Source organism: Toxoplasma gondii, chromosome IX, assembly GCF_000006565.2.
Source record: "Toxoplasma gondii ME49 chromosome IX, whole genome shotgun sequence".
Taxonomy (NCBI): domain Eukaryota; phylum Apicomplexa; class Conoidasida; order Eucoccidiorida; family Sarcocystidae; genus Toxoplasma; species Toxoplasma gondii.
In genome coordinates this window covers 3809092-3827809 of record NC_031477.1, presented here as the reverse complement: position 1 = coordinate 3827809, position 18718 = coordinate 3809092, and the positions used below count along the sequence as shown (strand labels likewise).

The 18718-nt window shown below is 53.3% G+C and overlaps 3 protein-coding genes across 3 annotated transcripts; 1 reads left to right on the top strand and 2 right to left on the bottom strand.

Moving 5' to 3' along the window:
• Nucleotides 1–190: 190 nt before the first annotated feature.
• TGME49_290660 (RNA recognition motif-containing protein) lies at nt 191–7731 on the top strand. The gene is made up of 7 exons (XM_002368419.2): nt 191–2238; nt 3392–3631; nt 4062–4703; nt 5309–5434; nt 5842–5991; nt 6324–6530; nt 6780–7731. The coding sequence occupies exons 2-7, from the start codon at nt 3500–3502 to the stop codon at nt 6861–6863; spliced, it is 1341 nt and encodes a 446-aa protein (XP_002368460.1). The 5' UTR covers nt 191–2238; nt 3392–3499; the 3' UTR covers nt 6864–7731.
• Nucleotides 7732–7821: 90 nt separating this feature from the next.
• Nucleotides 7822–15812, bottom strand: TGME49_290650 (hypothetical protein). The gene is made up of 7 exons (XM_002368418.2): nt 13710–15812; nt 13026–13159; nt 12245–12341; nt 11524–11775; nt 9952–10358; nt 9162–9324; nt 7822–8438 (listed from the first exon to the last, which is right to left on the bottom strand). The coding sequence occupies exons 1-7, from the start codon at nt 14607–14609 to the stop codon at nt 8331–8333; spliced, it is 2061 nt and encodes a 686-aa protein (XP_002368459.1). The 5' UTR covers nt 14610–15812; the 3' UTR covers nt 7822–8330.
• Nucleotides 15813–15917: 105 nt separating this feature from the next.
• Nucleotides 15918–17114, bottom strand: TGME49_290645 (hypothetical protein; the record flags this gene model as incomplete). The annotated part of the gene is made up of 3 exons (XM_018782116.1): nt 15918–16409; nt 16838–16950; nt 17069–17114. 3 exons carry the CDS (start codon nt 17112–17114, stop codon nt 15918–15920), a joined length of 651 nt encoding a protein of 216 aa, XP_018636440.1.
• Between the last annotated feature and the right edge of the window lie 1604 nt (nt 17115–18718).

Below are 18718 nucleotides of genomic sequence, written 5' to 3'. Positions count from 1 at the left end.
CCCTGTTCTCTAAGAACCCGCATACAAAAGGCGAACGACAGTGCCGATCGAGTGTAAATCTCCATGGCATCCGGATGATGCATTGTCCGTCGACTATGCTCGGCACGACAGCAACGACCTTCAGCGCAAACTGGCATCATGACGGAACGTGTTCGAGCTGAGGCTGTGTTTCGACGAACCGTTATGGTTCTGATGTTTCACCCTGAAGCTCAAATGAAGCACAGAGACTGCTGTCGTGGACTGCTTACTCCACGTGTGATCGGGGTCTACGAAATACAGAGTTTTGCCTCGAACTGCATCAGGAACTTGGAGGAACTGAATCTACCGACGCTGCCTTCGTAGTGTCGCCCCTAAACCTGGTAGCCCGCTGTGTGCTCTAAACAACGCGTACCGGAGTTTCACACGTTGCCGCTACAGATATCCGACTGCTGTCTCAGCAGTTTCACATAGCGCACACAACTCGTTTCTCAAATGCAGTAGCGGCAGGTAGGCAGACGGCGAAACAAAGAAACATCGTTGCCTCTAAGCACGGGTGAACACAGTAACACTTTCCGGTCAGCGACGGAACTCCCAAGTTACGGATCGACCACCTTCTACAGTGGGGCTTCTCCACAGGATCCAGCAACGATGAGGCAAAAAATGACGTTTTCCGTTTGGGTTTACAGTGGTGAGATAGTGAGAGAGGCGTGTGTCAACTGATGACGGTTTCGCATAATGGCGTGTTCGCGCTACAGACTTTGAACATGTACGCTAAGGACATCCGGCGCCTGGCTTAACGGTTGTGAGAAAACCCCGCAGTCTCCACAAACACACTTTCCTTTGTCCCTGCCAGGATTTGCAACGTATGCGTAACCCATTGGAGCGTGTACCTCTCCACGGTCTACTTTTTCGGACCGCTTGTTCCTTGGAAAACACACATGCGGCAGTAACCGCAGCCGCTTGCTGCTGGACTGGCCCCGACTGGTCCCGCCGTTTCTGCACACCGTGCAAAGGGGTCGTTCTTACTTTGAAAACTAGAAAAAAACAGCGTTCCTCCCATCCGTAGGCGAAAAGGAAGATGACTGGCTCGAAACTGTTGTGGTACGGCAAAAGCAGTCTGAGAAACGGAGAAGCGATCAACGACGGAGAGCGTGGACAGCCTACCCGGACAGACACACCTGGGCAAAAAGCACCTTTTCTTGGCCACGGTGGAAGGAGGCCTCCACACAGTTTACAGCCGTACGGTTGGCTGTTTTCGTCCCATTTTCCATCGGATCGGAAAAAAGCGTTGACAACCACGTCGCTTCCTCCAAAAAACAGGCCAGGCGTCTCTCACAGACAGTCTGCAGCGTCTGTCGTCCTCCCGGGCTCTCACACTGCGATCAACACGCGTGCAGTTGAGAGTTTCGGCCCCCACGAAAGCTTTCGCTTCCATTTCTGCTTTTTGCGTGCTCAAGCGCACGTCTCGGCACCTCGAGATGGTTTGCCGTCTCTGAGCGTCTTCGGCGAGACTGCCCTGCAATACCCGTGTGTTGAGCTCGTCGTTTATATGGAGCAGGGTGGGAGCAAATTGCAAGTGTGTTTAAAGGTCAGCAGGTGGGACGCGTGCGTGGCAATAAGAGGACGAAGCGTCGTTTTTTGAAACACACATGTGGCCGGACGGGGAGAGCGCTGGAGAGCGTTTCCTTGTTCCCGCACTAGCCTTTTTTCCTCTTTTTGGCGAAAACGCGTTCGTGACTCCTTTGTCCTTCTCTCCCGTCTCTCTGTCTCTCTCTCTCTTTCTTTCGGTCTCGTGTGCTGCCTGAGTCTCTGTTTTCTCTGCGTCGCCCCTCTCTCCCCTCGGGATGCGAGAGACCAAGCGTGGCGCGGTACCCTGAGTTATTATCCCCGTCACCGGGAGCGTCCTTTCTCTCGCTTCTTGCTCGGCGTTCGCTTCTGGCCGTTCTCTTCTCTCATGCCTTTGTTTCTGTCTTTCGTCTCGGATTTGTAGACCGGCACATAATCTTCGTCACACAGCGCGTGACGCGCGTGAGCTTCCACTCATCCCGTCGCAGACCTTCCCCCTCTCTGCCGGCCTCCTCAACTTTTGCGCGAAAGAACTCGCTTTTTCGCTGCTTCTCTGTGAAACTTGCTTGCAACCTAAATAGTTCCTTTAAAAAGCTCGCTGCGGATCGAATCCCGTATCGGAACTGTTCACAGTTGCCCTGCGCCACAGCCAGCTTCTGCGGGTCAGGACCCTTTCCTGCCCCCCACCCCGAGGTTCGTCCCACGCCCCTCTTCCGGTTTCTCAACGGAAAGCTAAGAATTTGCATTCTTTCCCCGTTTCCGTTTTATTTTCTGTTGTCTCCCGCGGCTCGTCGCCGACACCCTTTCCACGCTGTGGTAGCCTGTGGGGAACGCGTCGTGCGCCGTTCTAAGCTGTCGCTGCATCACTGACGCCCTCACGCAATTGTGCCTCTTCTGGTTTTTTGTTGGAAAGCTGAGAGTTGTTCCTCGTCTCTTTGTATTACGCTGGGCGCTCTTCGTGAAGCGGTTGCCTTCAAAAATCACCGAAATGACACAGAGAGAGTCTTTCGACTCATGCGCCCACCTGCCGGACGTCTCTAAAAGTCCGCTTGTCTCTTGTCCCTCTATATCTAAATCAGTCTCATATCTGTGTGTTTCTTATTTCGGTACTCTCTTAATCCACTTTGGTCTCGCGCCGAGCTGCGGTAAAATGCACTCACCCGCAAGTCTGCCACTGCTACCACTACTACTACTACAAGCGAATTAGATACGTAACACTACGGAGCCTCACTGTTCTCTTCTTTGTCCGTGGTTCTAAACAATCGCGTTCACGTTTGACAGACTAGACTCACTTCTTGTCGGACTTCAACTTCCAGCGGACTGGGTTCACCAACATACATCTGTGCGCCCTCTGTGTGTAGGAGGGACCGGAGATGTTCAGGACGGGCGGCATGGGCAAGCGTACGGGGCGAGCATGGGTTATCGATGTGCTGGAACTCCTTCTGTCCCCGTTTCTGCTTTTATCTTGAGTCTGTCCAGCTGTGTGTTGGTCAAGACGACTCGGACGAAGGAGGGAGAAGACGAACCGTGACGGGAGTGCGAAGAAGAGGCGGGCGCGCCTGTCGCGACGCCTCAGTCGAAGAATGGCCTTCTTGTCGTTTCAGAGCCTCTCTTTCTTCCAGCGCCATCGCACTGGGTGTGCGCCACAGCGTGCCATTGTGCATGCGCCGAGGCGGAGACAGATGGGAGTTGCTGTTGACGTTTTCTGTGAGGCTGAACCGGCAGGCACCAGGCCTTTCTTCATCTCCACTTTTTCCTTGCATGCATTCGACCTGACTGTACGCTTGAGAGCGATGTGGACGTAGCTCATGTAATTCAGGCGATCGGCTGTGCCCCGTCTTTTCAGGTTTTGGACTTCGCCTTGTTCTCCGCGACACCCTTCTTTCTCTCTCTGCTGTCTCTCCACGTTCGCCAGTCCCAGCACCTCTGTCGTCTCGACCCGAACTTTATCACAATGGAGGAGAAAACAACTACTGCCCCCCCTGAGTCCTTCCGCGTCGTTCTCGCCTCTGTGACGAATCTTCTTTATCCTGTTGACATCGACTTGATCCACTACCTCTTCTCTAAATATGGAGAGATTGAAAAGGTGAGAGTCTGCGACGGATAGACGCCTCCACTCACGTTTCATTCACCCTTTCATTGCATGCAGTGTGAATCGTCTCTTTCTTACTCGTTTTTTCTGCCACCTCAAACCCCCTTGTCCCCGTCTGGCCATTTCCACACATACACATACATGTTTTATATTCAGACTTGCATGCGCGCCTGTCTGTGAAGCGTCATGACACGGCGGGCGTTTCCTACTAGCTGCCGATGTCGTCGTTTTGCCCTTTGGCGCCGCCTTTTTGCGCCTTGCGTGGTTCCACCTTTCCGTTGTCGGTTTTTCCTGCGTCGAAATCGTCCTCAACAGTGCGTGTGAGACACTCTGTCGCTTCAGTTGTTCTTCGCCCTCTGGCTCGTGGATGTCTTCTCGGTGCGCTTCATCGAATTCTGTGACCTCGCTCGCGCTTTGCGTCCAGATCGTCACGTTCAGCAAGTCGCCGACGATGTACCAGGCGTTGATCCAGTTCCAGAGCCCAGATCAGGCGCGACATGCGTTGATGAATTTGCACAGTCGGAACATCTACGACGGCTGCAACACACTGCAGATCCAGCCGTCTCGTCTGAACGAGCTGGTCGTCAAGAACAACACCCAGAAAAGCTGGGACTACACGGTCCAGAGCGGCGGCCCGTCGGGCTCTGTGGGCGCGACTGGGGACCTCCCGCCCCCAGGCCAGGCCCCCGGCGCGGCGGTCCCCGCGGGCGTGAACAACGGCCGGAACGTGGGCCCGGGCCCCGCGCCCCACCACCCAGGCCCGCATGGGCCTCCGGGCCCGTACGGCGCCGGCGCGCAGCATCCGCCGATGGGAGGCGCGGTCGCGGGCATCCAGCCGCCTCCGCCTGCTCACGCCATCGGTCACCATGCCGCGCCTGTGCACCACGGCGTCCGGCTCGGGGCAGCCGGCCCGCTGGGCATGTCCCACCCGTACCACCCCGGCAGCAACTTGCTCCATCTGCTCGACAAACTGCCCAGAGAACTGCGTGAAATCGAGTCGACCAATCCAACTCAAACCCCCGTCATCATTGTCTACAACCTTCCTGCTAACATCACTGTCCATATGGTACGGGAGAGGAGAGAGAGGCACAGCTCTGCCTTGTGTCCGGTTTCGCCTCGGCGGTGCTCTGCTTCGCCAGGGTCCGGCTCGTCTCTTTTTTCGTGCCACCGACTCCCGTCAACGTGAATAAGAGAGCAGAAACACCAGCAACAGGGGGGAAGCTATTTAGAAAGAGAGAACTGTGGGGTGGGTTTCCGGTGCGCTTCCCTACACGGAGTTTCAGTGAGTCGCGAGACGACGGCTGCAGCAGGAAAGAGAGAGCGAGAGGGGTCGACTCTTCGCGAGGGCCAGCGCGAACCAGCCAACCCACGGAATGCAGATGAAAGGAGACATCGGGAATTTCTGTGTTCAACACACTATATGTATATAAGCATATATATATATATATATAAACATATATCTTTCTATATATATATATATATATATATATATATATATAAACATGAAAATGGGGGTGCGATACTGCAGTAGGGTCAACACCAGGGAGTTCCGTGGACGCGTACACAAGTGTGTAGGAGGTTTCGTTAGGGGCGCGTGGCTTCTGCACTCTTTCTGTCGTTTGAGGCGAACTGGAGTTTATTGGGAATCTTTGCTTTGTGTTTTCTCTGCAGTTGTTCAACCTCTTCAGCCTGTACGGTTCCGTCCTTCGCGTGAAGATTTTGCGCGAGAAGAGCGACACGGCTCTGATTCAGTATTCCGACCCGCTCTACGCTACTATCGCCCACAACTACATTCAGGTAAACGTGGATGTTCGTGTCATTCCACGACCTCCGCCGCTGCAAAGAACCTCGCGTCGTCGATCGAGAAATCCCTTTCAAGGCCAATCTCAGATTTTTTCTGTGTCACTCCTCGTGTGGATGCATGCCTCTCTTGTTATTCACTGGAGTCCCACACAGGGTGTTCTCTGCATCTGTCTCTCCATATGCGTCTTTTACCGTCTGGATCTCTCCTGCTCGCTGTTTCGCCTCCTCGAATGTGTCTGTCAGCCGTCGATCTGACAACTGGCTTCGGTCTGGCGGCCTGTTCTGGGGAGGCTCTGGATCGCCGTCCGGTTCGCTGCGGTCTTCCCGGGACGCGGGGTCGTTTGCCCTTCTCCAGTCCAGTGTGCATGCAATTCGTTTTTGTGGTGTTTCCTTTCGCTCAGGGAGCAAATGTGTTGGGACAGTCGCTGCAAGTCGGCTTCAGCAAGAACATGGAAGTGAAGCTGCCGCCTCCGAACTCCCAGAAGACCGAAGCCACCGCAGAGGAGGAGAAACGCACTGTCGCTTTCTCGATCAAAGACCAGCGATATGGGGTAAACCGACTCGCAATGCAGGAGCTTCAGTAAACAGCAGACGTCTGCAAAAGCAACTCCTACGTGCATCCAATCGTCATATATGTACGTGCATATATATATATATATATATATATATATATATGTATATATATATATATATATGTATATATATATGTATATGTTTGTGTATGCATGTGCATATATTTGTATATGAATGTATGCGTGTGAGATCGAGACGCCGATTGGGCCATTTTGGAAGAAACCGTGGGCTGGCGTTAGTCGCGTTTTGCAGGGGGTTATAGAGGGCAGTTTTTGAGAGGTCGAGGCACTTTGCTTTCGTTTTGCGTCAGGGTGACGACGTCGAGAAGTACGTCAAGGGCTCCTGCCGCCCCACAAAGACCATCTTTGTGGCGAACTTGGACGAGAATGCCACGGACGAGGAAGTCCAGAAGCTGTTCAAGGAGCACGGCCAAGTGAGCAAATTCACTTTCAAGGCCCCCAAGAACGAGTCTGCAAAGACGCAGATGGCCATGATGGAGATGGGCACCGAGGCCGAGGTGAGCGTCAGGAAAACGAGGGTGTGTTGACAACCTCGCGGAAATCGCCTCTGAGGCGACAATCAGGCTTTGTGTGTCGGACGGTGGGTCTGTACAGCTCGGGAGTCGGGCCGCGGCTCTGTCGTGGGTTGAGCAGGCCTGACGAGGGTCACCTCATCTGGTTTTTACGAGATGCGAACGGAAAGCGTTTTTGGACAGTCGGACGCCTGTGTGTCTCTTTTCTTTCTGGCTCGGATTGCTCATTTCCAGGCCGTCGCTGCGGTGATGTACCTCCACAACCACGAGCTCCACGGCCGCAGCATGAAGGTCGCGTTCTCCAAGACTGTTCTGTAAAATGGAGAGGAACGACGCGTGGAGAATCGAGGAGCTGCGCCTGCCAGCAGTTTGTGTCTCGCCGTATCGAGTCTTCGCCTGTCGATAAACCGACCCGCTTCTTCCGGGATCTGTCGGCCGTCGTGTGTCTTCGCCTGCGCCGAGACATCTCGCGAACCGCCAGGCCTGAAACTGCATGCGCCAGCTGGCCCGTGGGGCCGCTTCGCCGACTCTCTTGGATTTGCAGAGACGCGGCGTCAGCGCCGTGTGTGACAGAGACTCACCTGAAAAGCGGGATGACTGAGGCAGCTGGCTGTCTCCGGAGAGACACCCTCAAGGAGACAGCGTAGGGCTCGTGCAGCCCGCAGGGCGAGAGAAGGTCGGAGAACAATGTGGGTCTCTGGTCGAAGCCTCATGAGAACCGGAAGCGCTCTTCTGTGGCTGGGAAGGGAACTGTGTTTGCCTTGATGATCGACAGGCCATGTGTTTTTGTGCATGCGCTTCTCTACATGTATCGAACTGGACTCTGCTGTAAAGATGGCTCGACTCTGCAGCTGCCGCTTCCGGCCCTCTGCAGATGTGCATGGCGTGCATGTTTGCAACGGAACGTTCTGTTTTCCAGGGCGCAGAGTGGCTCCAGCGACACCGCGAAGCAGCGGTTCGCGAGGGGAGACTGGTGGAGCCTCGTTTCATTGTGTTGCAAACCTGGCGTACAGCCCGAGAAGGAACAGGCATTTCGAAGTGGAGGGCGAACACGATCTGCCGCACCGCGGGGACCAGAACGACTCCACAGTGTACCTTTCACTGCATACACGTCCGAGATAGCTAGGCGGCAAGTCTCACCGTTTTGCCCCGAGTGTTCTACCGCTCTAAACACAATGAAATCGACAGATATCTTTTTATTTCGATACATGCATATATATATATCTATATGTATCTAAATGTATATATATATATATATATACATGTGTGTATTTGGCGCTAAAGAGAGAGGTTTGAGGTAAGGCCGTTTCAGCGTTGCCCGGTGTACAGACACCGTAGAAGCGAGTAGGATCAGCACACGACGAGGGTCTCGACTTCAGCACCACTGGTTCTGCCCATATTCGCGGCAGCTTGGAAAACGTTCTTCGCCGGCCGGCGCGACAGGTTTAGATTGAATGGTTTTTCGCCACAGCAAGTGGAGAGCGTAGAAGAAAACGCAAAGTTTGAGGTCTTTGGTTGCGTGGCTGGACAAAAAGAAAGACCATCTGTTGAGTGACATGCTTCCACGGACGCTTTCATGCTTAGAACGACAGCACTCGCTAACGAGGTTTCCTTCGTATGGTGTCCTTCGAGGACGGGCGCCGTGACGCAGACAGAGCGATTCGAGGAGGTTCTTCGGCTGTCCAGATACGCCAGCGTTTTCTCGTTTCTTCTCTTGTGTCGACGGCGTGATGTTTTGCTCCTAAACACACTCCGCGAAGGAGTCCGAGCCTTGCTCCTGCTTCTTCAAGAGGAAGCGCTCCCGACGTCGGCGCCCGAGCGAAGAAGGGCAGAGAGGACATGAACCGGAGGCAGTTTGTCTGCGAAGGCAGAATGCTGGAGCGCACGAAGCGCCTGGCGGAGCACAACGAACAAAGCAACACAAAAAGCAGTTTTTGACGACCTGTGGAGCGTCAGACTGCGTTCCACGCGCATGACGAAAGTTCCCCGCGCGTCTGTTTCGCTGGACCAGCTTCACAACAGGGGAGCAAACGAATCACTCTCGGGAGGTGCAGAGTCAAAAATGCGAGGCCATGTAGACAACGTCGCACAAGCTGTCAGTTCGTTACCAAGAGACGCTCGCGAGGCTGAAGATGGCCATCAACAACGGAGAGAAGCGTGAAGGAGGTAGGGAAGGAAGCTGTGCATGCGTGGTGCAGGGCATGTATTTTGAGAACGCATTTTTCCAAGTCTCTTTTCAAACATCTACGGGGGACGCGAAGCGGGGCGAGCGAAACGAACGCTCGTGAGACACGGCCAAGCGAGGCCTCAGTTTATCGGAGAGATACGCGACAGTAAGGCATAGAGACCACCGAGGGTGAAAGAAGGGAAGTTCTGTTGTCAGAGACGCGAGAGGCTGAGACTGTAAAGTATGTGCGCCACAGAGTGGAGAGAGAAGGAAGCTGGAAGCAAAAGAGCCAGCGAGAAAGAGCGAGAACAGAGAGAAAGCCAAACTGAACAACACAGTCGAATGGGCAGACGACACAGACGTTTCCCCAGTTCAGCTTTTGAGGACAGCACACGCATCATGTCTTTCGAATTCGTTACCGCATCTCCATCGCCTGGAATCGACCTCACCTGGGCTGCCTCGCGCCTCTCCTTCAAGAGAACGTTCCTTTTTCTCAGAACGATTTCTCTTTTCTGTCCGTCTTCTGGAAGGACAGGAAACGCCAGAGGAGACGCGTCACTTGACCGTATCAACGCCGCCAAGAGGGCCGGAGGCAGGCCCCGATGGAGTGAGCTGCAAACACAAATGCAGAGATTTTCAGCCTGTCGTCGACCTCACGTTCAAACAGGAAACACAGATTTCCAGAAGGTGTGCTTGGTCTGCGAGCTTCGATTTGTCTCCTGGCAGACCCAGTGTCTGCGAGAAGTGACGAAAAGCGCTCTCAGAAAAACTTGAAAGAGACGCACCGCACAGAAACAAGAGACACGAGGCTGAGGGGAAAAACCACAAAACGCCGACAGAGGCCAAGTCGTCTCCTGTATCCACAGCGACAATGTGACAAGTGCCTGCCCATTCACGTTCGCACATCCACCACCTGAATACTTGGTATGCATACCGACAAATGCATACAAACGCATACGAATACATGGAAAAAATGCAACAGTGTCGGCAATACGTAACAAACAATGTCGAGGCGCTCGCGCTGTAGACGTGGAGAGAACCGAAGAACGAGCGAAACGATCCACAGGTGAAAGCACAGGTGTAGGCCTGCATGCGAACACTCCTATCGTTCGATGGCTCTGTCGCAGTAGTGCGTTTGTGATTCTTTCGAGCGAAACGAAGAGGTTCGGATGCTGATCGTCTTCTACGGCCCTCGTGCACCGCGCCTGCCTCGCTGACGGAACGCGCGAAGAGACCCACCTGCCCCTGTCGATACCGCCGGCCAGCTCTTGAAGACTCGCCGAGCACGATTGCTGAAGCAACTGAATCCAGGAAGCAAGCTTCCCTCCCGACTGCGCCCTCCGCCGTCGCCTCGCGCCTGGTTTGTCGTCGGCCTTCTCTCCGTCTGCTTGGCGCTCGCTTCCACCGTGTTCTGCGTCCGCGTTGTGCCTCTCCGCGAACCGCTCAGCCGCCCACTGCAGCCAAGCAGCTTGCGCAAGAAGATGCGCGTTCGGCGCCCGGTTCCAGAGGAAGAGTTCAGAGACCTCAGCTCTGGGGATCCGCTGGGCCGGGGGGAACGTGAGGGAGGCGGAGAAATCGGCGAGAGAAGACGAACCGGAGATGTGACGACGCACCGCGTCTCTTGCCTGGTCGACCAGCAGGCGATTCTGACGACCAGCGAAGGTGGAAACGCAGAAACGGCACAGAGGTGAAGAAGCGAGCGGGACGTTGCAAGTGAAAGAGCGAGAGAGCGAGGAAGACGTTTTTACACGCAGACCGACAGTCCACAGAGACGGGGAAAATGCAGACAGACGAAGCACACCGACACAAACCGGTATACGTACACAGAGAAGTACCAAGTGAGACAGACTGATGGATACTCACAGACATGTGCATATATATATATATATATATATATATATACGCATAAATATATATATATATGTATATAGCGAGAGAGATGCGAACAGATACACGAAGATGGAGATAGGTAGAGAGAAAAACAGAAAGCAAGGTAGAGTCAAAGATAGACTGGTGGATGTCGAGAGACAGCTGTGTTCGGGCAGAGTTCGACAGGTCGAATGAACCAACGAGGTCTGCTCATGTGGTGCCCGATACGTCGATCGACTCGCATCGTTTGCCCGAGGCGTGCACTGCTCTCTACGGCAGTAGGCAGCTGTGTGCGAGAAATCACCAAGCGCCGGGAAAATGTGGGGACGCGGCCCCGGCTACCAGCGCACCGCGGAAAAATTCGCTAAATAAAAGATCTTATATCCTCCTTCACTTAAACGCAATACACAAAATCCTATATTTTTTTGTCAGCTAAACCAGATAATGTTTTACCAAATTTATAATTGAGAACGCCCCCCGTTCAGACGTGGAGTGAGGAGACACTTCAAAGTCGTTCTGCGTTCATAGTGGGCTGGACAGCGAGCGCCACAGGGCAGTGAAGAAGACAGACATCGTCGTTGAGCTCGCGCTTCATCAGTGCATCGTTTTGGATGCCAACCGAGAAGGAAAACATGCCCACTGTGTTCCTCGCTCAGTCTTGTCCTTCCAGCTATGTTGGCAACGCAGAAAGAGCCAGAAGACGAAGCGTCACCGGAGAAAGCCAAACCGGTCTGCGGGAGACAGCCTTCGATCCGTCGAACCACGGGAGTCTACAACGTTCCGGGAAGAGATCAAGCAAAGGCGTTTTTTGACGAGAGCGGTCGGTCGTCCCCGCGCAAGGGGAGGAGCGTCTCCGCTGCCTTTGAGCGTCACAGCGTTCGTCCACTCACGGTCCACCTGCTTGGTTGTTCCGCATCGAGGCGGACTGCTCTCTTCACTTACGTGCGACTCTTGTGCCAGGTTGAGCAACTCTTCCGTGGTGTAGCAAGCGCCGGCGCGAGCGCTGTCTGTCTCGTCTCCTCCCTGGTGTTCCGACTGCGGTTCTTCGGCCGAAGCAGCGACGCTGTCTCCCGAGTCGCCAGGCAAATCTGCTTGCCGCAGGCGCTCCTCGAAGAGAGTCAACGCGCGTTCAACCAGCAGCTGGTGAGCCACAGGAGGCAAGGGAACCCCCAGCGCTGCGGCGTCTTCTGCAACCTGATGCGCGCGCGAGGCAGGCGAGATGCGCAAGAGACATACAACGCGACAAGAGTGAAAGAAGAGTCCACCAAGCGCCGACGTCTACGCTTCTACACAGCACTGGTCGCGCTCGTCACAGACACATGCACACACACGCATGCGTATACATATACATATATATATATATATATATATATATACGGAAAAATATGTCTGTGACTCCGCAAATGGATATCATGGTGGATAGACGTCTATAGCCATTCACGGAGAGGCAAAGGTGCAGGTATGGAGAGAGCCGTTTGTCTTAGTGTCGACACGAATATATCGACATAAATATACATATAAATTCATATATATGTATATCTTTATGCATGTGTAGATAGGGCAAGTGCCGCTGAATGCGGAGACATTGTCTTTGTGGGGCTTTGCGTGTTTGGCGGCGGGTCGTTTTTTTGCCCAGCTTCCCTTTTCTTCTTTCTTTTTTTACCAGTTGCGCCTCTTTGAGACTTTGGTCTGCAGACGTCGGGAGAAGAAGCATCGCGCGAATGGCCGCGACGTAGAAAGCCGGGCGAAGGGCCAGCTGCCTGAGGGACAGCGCGCGCGGTGAAAACAGAGCGAGAAGACACACTTGGAGTCGACATGGCCTGCAGCAGAAAGTCGCGACCGCTCGATGTTGCCACAGTGCCCCGACCTTCACGAAGGGGAGTCGCGTCCAAGCGGTCGCGTTCGACGCTGGGAAAGCAGAGCGACAACTTTTTGGAGCCAAACAAAGGAAAACACAGGGGCGGCTAGCGGAACCTCAAAACTCTCGCATGTGGAAAAGAAACAAATCCTGCAACCTAGAAGGCGATTCGCTCTAGACACGTACAAAACCGGAGGCAATCACCACCCGCAGGAGACAGCAAGAGAGAGACGCAGGGAGAGAAACAAGCGGCAAAAACGAGACTGGTGAGGCGTCGAGATTCACGGGCAGGAGGACAACCACGAAGGAAAAACGCGCCACGAGAAGAAGCAGAAGAAGCGAGAACACAGGAGAGCGAGGAAACGAAAGCGCGATCGAGCGAGACGGCTGTCTTCTCGGAAGACGACGACTGAAGGCAGGACACCGCAGCCACCCTCCGCAGAAGAAAGAAGCAGCGCGCATCGAAGCGTCAGAGCACGAGAAGAAGCACCCGGCCTGGGTGGAAAGCAGACGAAATCGCCTGCAAAGAAGGAACCGTGTGACTGGCCCGGCTGCTGAACAGAAAAACGAACACAAAAGTTCTCACCACTGCTCGCGCATCGTCGCGAAAATTCTACGGACGTCTTGAGGCCTGCCTGCTGCCAGTGCTTCGTCGATGAGGGTGAAGAGAAGAACCGGCGACGGTGGGCAGGCGAGGAAGTGCGGAAATGCACTGAGCAGCTGAGAGGACAGAACGACAACGAAGCCAGAAGAGACAAGAACGCCTTCACACTCCACGCCCAGTTTTTAAACTCAAGAACGACCCTCGATCGAGCTGGATCTACACCACCAGGCAAATCACAATCACACAGGTGCATACCTCACAATCACATATATATATATATATATGTATGTATGTATACTTACATATGCACTGGAACAAGACTCGGCTTTCCCAGAATCACGCATTCGTCGCTACGAACGAATACCAAATAGATACATATAAAAGCATACAACGACATACTCGAACACACACACACACAAACGCATATAAACATATGTATATATATTTATATATATATATATATATATATATATATTTCTTTTCACATCTGGACATACGCAAAAGCATATGCACAGGCACAGACATATCTCTTCACCGCTGCATGTGTAAATCGATACGCCACCACACAAATGCGAGCACATGCAGACTCATGCATTTGTATGAATTTGCATGTGTATGCATTTGTATCTGCATGGAGAGTCTTTTGCGTCGGCGCCTGTTTCAGACCTGCTCCGCTTGTTCAGGTCTGCGGCAGTGGAGGGAGAGCGCCATGAGTCGATCCGAGAGTTCCCAGTCGGGGCGGAGTCGACCGAAGTTGACGAGAAGGTTGAGTCCCTGCAGGCACCACTGGAAGTCGCCGCGCGTGCTCGCCAGTCTGCATGCGGCGAGGAACGCCTCCTGAGCACTCAGCGCGTCGTCTCGACCGTTGGTCGGAGAGAGACGATCGCGTCCATTCGGTGACTCCACAGCCTCTGCCTCTGCAGGCGACTCTGGAGACAGCGCCTCCGGCCGCAGGCGTTTTTCGCGCGACTTGGCGAATCGCCCAGAGTCGCCGTGCCGCCTGGCGGCCTCTCGCTTCGCACCCAGAGGCGCACCGGAGTGCAGCGGCAGCCACTGCTGGTGAGGCAGATTGAAGAGGTCATCTAAGCGAGAAATGAAGGACTTCAGTGCCTGTCTGCGCTGCTCCTCGCGCGCCTGAAACGACGCAGTCCCTTGAAACGAAGCGGCCGAAGCAGGGAAGGAGGAAGAAGCAGGAGATGAAGAAGCGGTCGAAGAAGAGGAAGAAGAAGTCGAGGATCGAGAAGAGTGTGCGGCCTTTTCAGAGGGGTGGGCCGGACTCCGAGAGAGTCGCCGAGCACAGACGCTGAAGGGAGGCAGATCTGAGCCGTCTTCTCGAGGAGCTGAGGGCATGAACGACGCGGCACAGAAACGCTGGAGCAGGCGGTGACGGCGTCCAGCGTGGAGAAGTCCTCGGGTCGTTTGAGGGGGCAGCGACGGCGCGTCTTCGCTTTGGCGCGAGGCAGAAGCAGTGGAGAAAAGTCGCCGAGAAAAACGTTGAGCTGCAGAGCTTCTCGGAGACGACCAGGTTCCCTGCTTCACGCACCTGACGAGGAGAACCGCCGACATTGTGCCTCAGACAAAGCGGGAGAAGTCGAAGCAAGCTGCGCAAAGAGAAAACGAAGAGCGAGACGAAGGCGCGACGGTAAGGAGGACGGAGATGAAGAGCTCCGAAGGCTGTCGAGAGAGAGAAGAGCGGCGATGAGCAGGCGGACTTCTGGAGCTCGAGTTCAGCGTTTGAAACGTCTTGGAGATCACCGAGCAGTCTGCGCATCGCTCGCCACACTCCGCGGCGGATGCCAAGCGCGACCGCCGGTCTCTCCCAGTTTTGGCCAAGAGACCGACGTCCGTTTTTCTCTTTTTTCCTTCGAGGCGGTAGAAGGCGGCTGGCCGTGCAAAGGCTTTTCACAGACAGTTCGTTTCGTTTGGGGAACGAACCGTCGTGGAGAAAGAAGCGCCCTCGAAATGCGGTATTATCCTCGTAAAAGTGCAGAAACCTCAGGCGTCTGGCAGTGGGCGAAACTTCTGCTGGCGTCGTTCCCCTTGTCTCTTCTCCTCTGTGGCTGCTTTTCTGCTTCTTTCGCGTTTTTCTATCGTGGCATCGCGCTCCCTTTCTCCTGGATGCCTTCCAAAAGTCTCTTTTCTCAGTTCCTCGTCTGCTCTTTCTTCAGCTCTGTGCAGTTCATATTCTCTCTCTCCCAGTCCTTCCTTATTGAGCACGAAACGTCGCGCTGGTCCCGCTTCGTTTTCTCTTTTCTGTCGCTTCTTTCTCTCTCTTCTCTCTCAGTGCTCTCCCTCGTCAACTCGAGGTCCATTCCTCTTGTGTTCGCGGAGGAGAGAACGAGGCAGATGGGAGTTTTCAGCGAATGCCAGGCGCCTCCACACCCGGCGAAGAGGAGGAAGAGGAGACGCGCTAAAACTGCGAAAAAGCTTCTGCGTCAGATAAACTGCATGTCCGCTCTCCCTCCTGGAAAGGAGAGAAATCGAAAAGAGACTCTCAAGTACCAAGTGGTAAGGAAGAGGCCGCCGCACATGCGCAGGAGAACTTGCCTCGTCCTCCGTCCCCGACCGAGAGCTCAACAGATGCAGAAGCGGGAAGACAAAGGGAGAAAACGCAGAAAGTATGGAGATTTTGAAGAACGCAGACTGGCGACGACGATTGAAGAACGCCTGACTGCTTTGCGGGACTTTCCAGAAAGCAGCTTGCACACTCTGTGGACAGCGAGGCGCCTGGGGAAAGACGCATGCAAGGAAGTCCATGGGAGCTTGCGGATGGTCAACGTGAGTTTCGCGTTCTCTTAACTTTCCGAGCAGTCTTATCGATTTCTTATCGATTTCACAACACAGCAAAGGTTGTCAGCCTTTGTTCCGACTGTCCTACCGTGCAGGTCTCTCCAACTTGCAAGCAACATCGCTTTTTGGAGGCGAAACTCTGTGCTTGGTCTTTCCTTCCTTCTCTCTCTCTCCTTCTTTCTCTCCTTCTTTCACTCCTTCCATCTTTCTCCTTCTTTCTCTCCTCCTTTCACTCCTCCTTTTTCTCCTTCTCTCTTTCTCCTTCTCTCCTTTCTCTCCTTCTCCCTCTCTTTCCTTCCTTTGCACTGTCTCCTCCTCTTTCCTTCCCTCGCTCTGTCTTTTCTGGCGTTCTCCTTCTCTGGTCTTTCCTCTTCTCGTTTTTTTCTGTGTCTTTCCTTTCAGGCGCTGTTCCTTGTTTGAGCTGGTAAGGAAAAATGCCGTGTGGTCGCGAAAGACCGAAACGGCATGAAGAAGCGCGCCTCTGTCGCCTGCTTCGTCGAATCGTTGGACAGTCTCCGAGAAGCAGAGACTCCAGAGCGTCAAGGAAGAGGCGAGGACTCGCGGCATCGAGTTTCTCTGAGTGGGAGACAACATGGAAAGCAAGCGCGTAGCGTTAGTTTGAAAAAGACAGAGACCTTCTTTTGAAAAAATTCGAAAACGCGTCAACGAAACCGCCCGCGTTCCTGCGGATACGAGGCGTCGAACGCTGGTCGAAAGCTGAAGCGTTCTTCAGAGTCCTTCCTCGCGTTTCACAGGAGGTCGTTTCTCCCCTCAAGCAAGGGAGACAGCACTCTGTTGTTTCGCGGCAACACAGAAGCCGTTTTCCTCTTCGACGGAGACATGCACAGTGCCTTCTCCACTGCTGCGCATAGACACACCAAACTTTCGTAGAAAACATAACTTGACAAGCGTAGAACGACTGGCGCCACAGCTCATGCTTCAAGGAACAAACAGACGAGAGCTTTCCACGTTTACATGAGGAACGCGATGGTTCTTTGCCTCACCGGACTCCAAATAATTTGGGGGGGAGAAAATACCGCTGTCCGTCTCGCAAGAGAAGTAAAAATGTCTTTGTCATGTCTTCCTCGAGACAAAAGAAGACGTTGTCGTGAAACTCCTGAACAAGTCTGCGTCCCAGATACAGATGTTCATGTCAACGCTTCACACAGCACCCGGAAACACAAATCGTTCCAACATGACAGTGCTGACATGTTTAAATCTACATTTTTCCTGACCTGGGGAGTCTGCATGCCGAACTACTGGCCGCACAGATGCTGACATGTTTAAATCCACAAATTTTGTGACCTGGGGAGTCTGCATGCCGAACTACTGGCCGCACAGATGCTGACATGTTTAAATCCACAAATTTTGTGACCTGGGGAGTCTGCATGCCGAACTACTGGCCGCACAGATGCTGACATGTTTATATCTACGTATTTTGTGACCTGGGGAGTCTGCATGCCGAACCACTGGCCGCACAGAAGCTGACATGTTTATATCTACATATTTTGTGACCTGGGGAGTCTGCATGCCGAACCACTGGCCGCACAGAAGCTGACATGTTTATATCTACATATTTTGTGACCTGGGGAGTCTGCATGCCGAACCACTGGCCGCACAGAAGCTGACATGTTTAAATCCACAAATTTTGTGACCTGGGGAGTCTGCATGCCGAACTACTGGCCGCACAGATGCTGACATGTTTATATCTACATATTTTGTGACCTGGGGAGTCTGCATGCCGAACCACTGGCCGCACAGATGCTGACATGTTTATATCTACATATTTTGTGACCTGGGTAGTCTGCATGCCGAACCACTGGCCGCACAGATGCTGACATGTTTATATCTACGTATTTTGTGACCTGGGGAGTCTGCATGCCGAACCACTGGCCGCACAGAAGCTGACATGTTTATATCTACATATTTTGTGACCTGGGGAGTCTGCATGCCGAACTACTGGCCGCACAGATGCTGACATGTTTATATCTACATTTTTCCTGACCTGGGGAGTCTGCATGCCGAACTACTGGCCGCACAGATGCTGACATGTTTAAATCTACATTTTTCCTGACCTGGGGAGCCTGCATGCCGAACTACTGGCCGGACAGATGCTGACATGTTTAAATCCACATATTTTGTGACCTGGGGAGTCTGCATGCCGAACTACTGGCCGCACAGATGCTGACATGTTTATATCTACATTTTTCCTGACCTGGGGAGTCTGCATGCCGAACTACTGGCCGCACAGATGCTGACATGTTTAAATCTACATTTTTCCTGACCTGGGGAGCCTGCATGCCGAACTACTGGCCGGACAGATGCTGACATGTTTAAATCCACATATTTTGTGACCTGGGGAGCCTGCATGCCGAACTACTGGCCGCACAGATGCTGACATGTTTATATCTACATATTTTGTGACCTGGGTAGTCTGCATGCCGAACCACTGGCCGCACAGATGCTGACATGTTTAAATCTCTATATAAAGATGCAGATATATAAATACATGTCGACTAAGGTTGAGAACGAGGCTGTATTCATGCGTCGAAAAGTGAAGTGTACGCGTCTAATCCCTTAAATATGTCTGTACATCTTTTTGATACTTTCTGTTTTTGCTGTGTCTTCCGGCCGGTCGACCCTGAGGGAGACCAGCATGGAGACTGGGGAAGCAGAAGCCGAGAAAAGAAACACAGCAAGGGAGGAAGATACACAGAGCAAGAGAGAGAGATGGAAAAAAGGAAGAGAAGGAAAAGATGCAGTGAGGGAGAGCGGGAGAAGTGACGGCTTTTGCAGCGCGATGTTCGCTTGCGTCGACGCAAGAAAAAGCTCGAATTCCTTCCAGAATTTCCGGTTGAATCCTGAGGAAAAAATACAGGCGTTTC

Excerpts from the sequence above, each read along its gene's own strand:
- TGME49_290660 (XM_002368419.2), top strand. The coding sequence starts at position 3,500 with ATGGAGGAGAAAACAACTACTGCCCCCCCTGAGTCCTTCCGCGTCGTT. Across the intron at positions 3,632-4,061 it reads AATATGGAGAGATTGAAAAG|ATCGTCACGTTCAGCAAGTC; the intron begins GTGAGAGTCTGC and ends CTTTGCGTCCAG. Across the intron at positions 5,992-6,323 it reads TCAAAGACCAGCGATATGGG|GGTGACGACGTCGAGAAGTA; the intron begins GTAAACCGACTC and ends GTTTTGCGTCAG.
- TGME49_290650 (XM_002368418.2), bottom strand. The coding sequence starts at position 14,609 with ATGTCGGCGGTTCTCCTCGTCAGGTGCGTGAAGCAGGGAACCTGGTCG. Across the intron at positions 11,776-12,244 it reads GTCTCAAAGAGGCGCAACTG|GTTGCAGAAGACGCCGCAGC; the intron begins GTAAAAAAAGAA and ends CGCGCGCATCAG. Across the intron at positions 10,359-11,523 it reads ACCTGGCACAAGAGTCGCAC|AATCGCCTGCTGGTCGACCA; the intron begins GTAAGTGAAGAG and ends GCTGGTCGTCAG.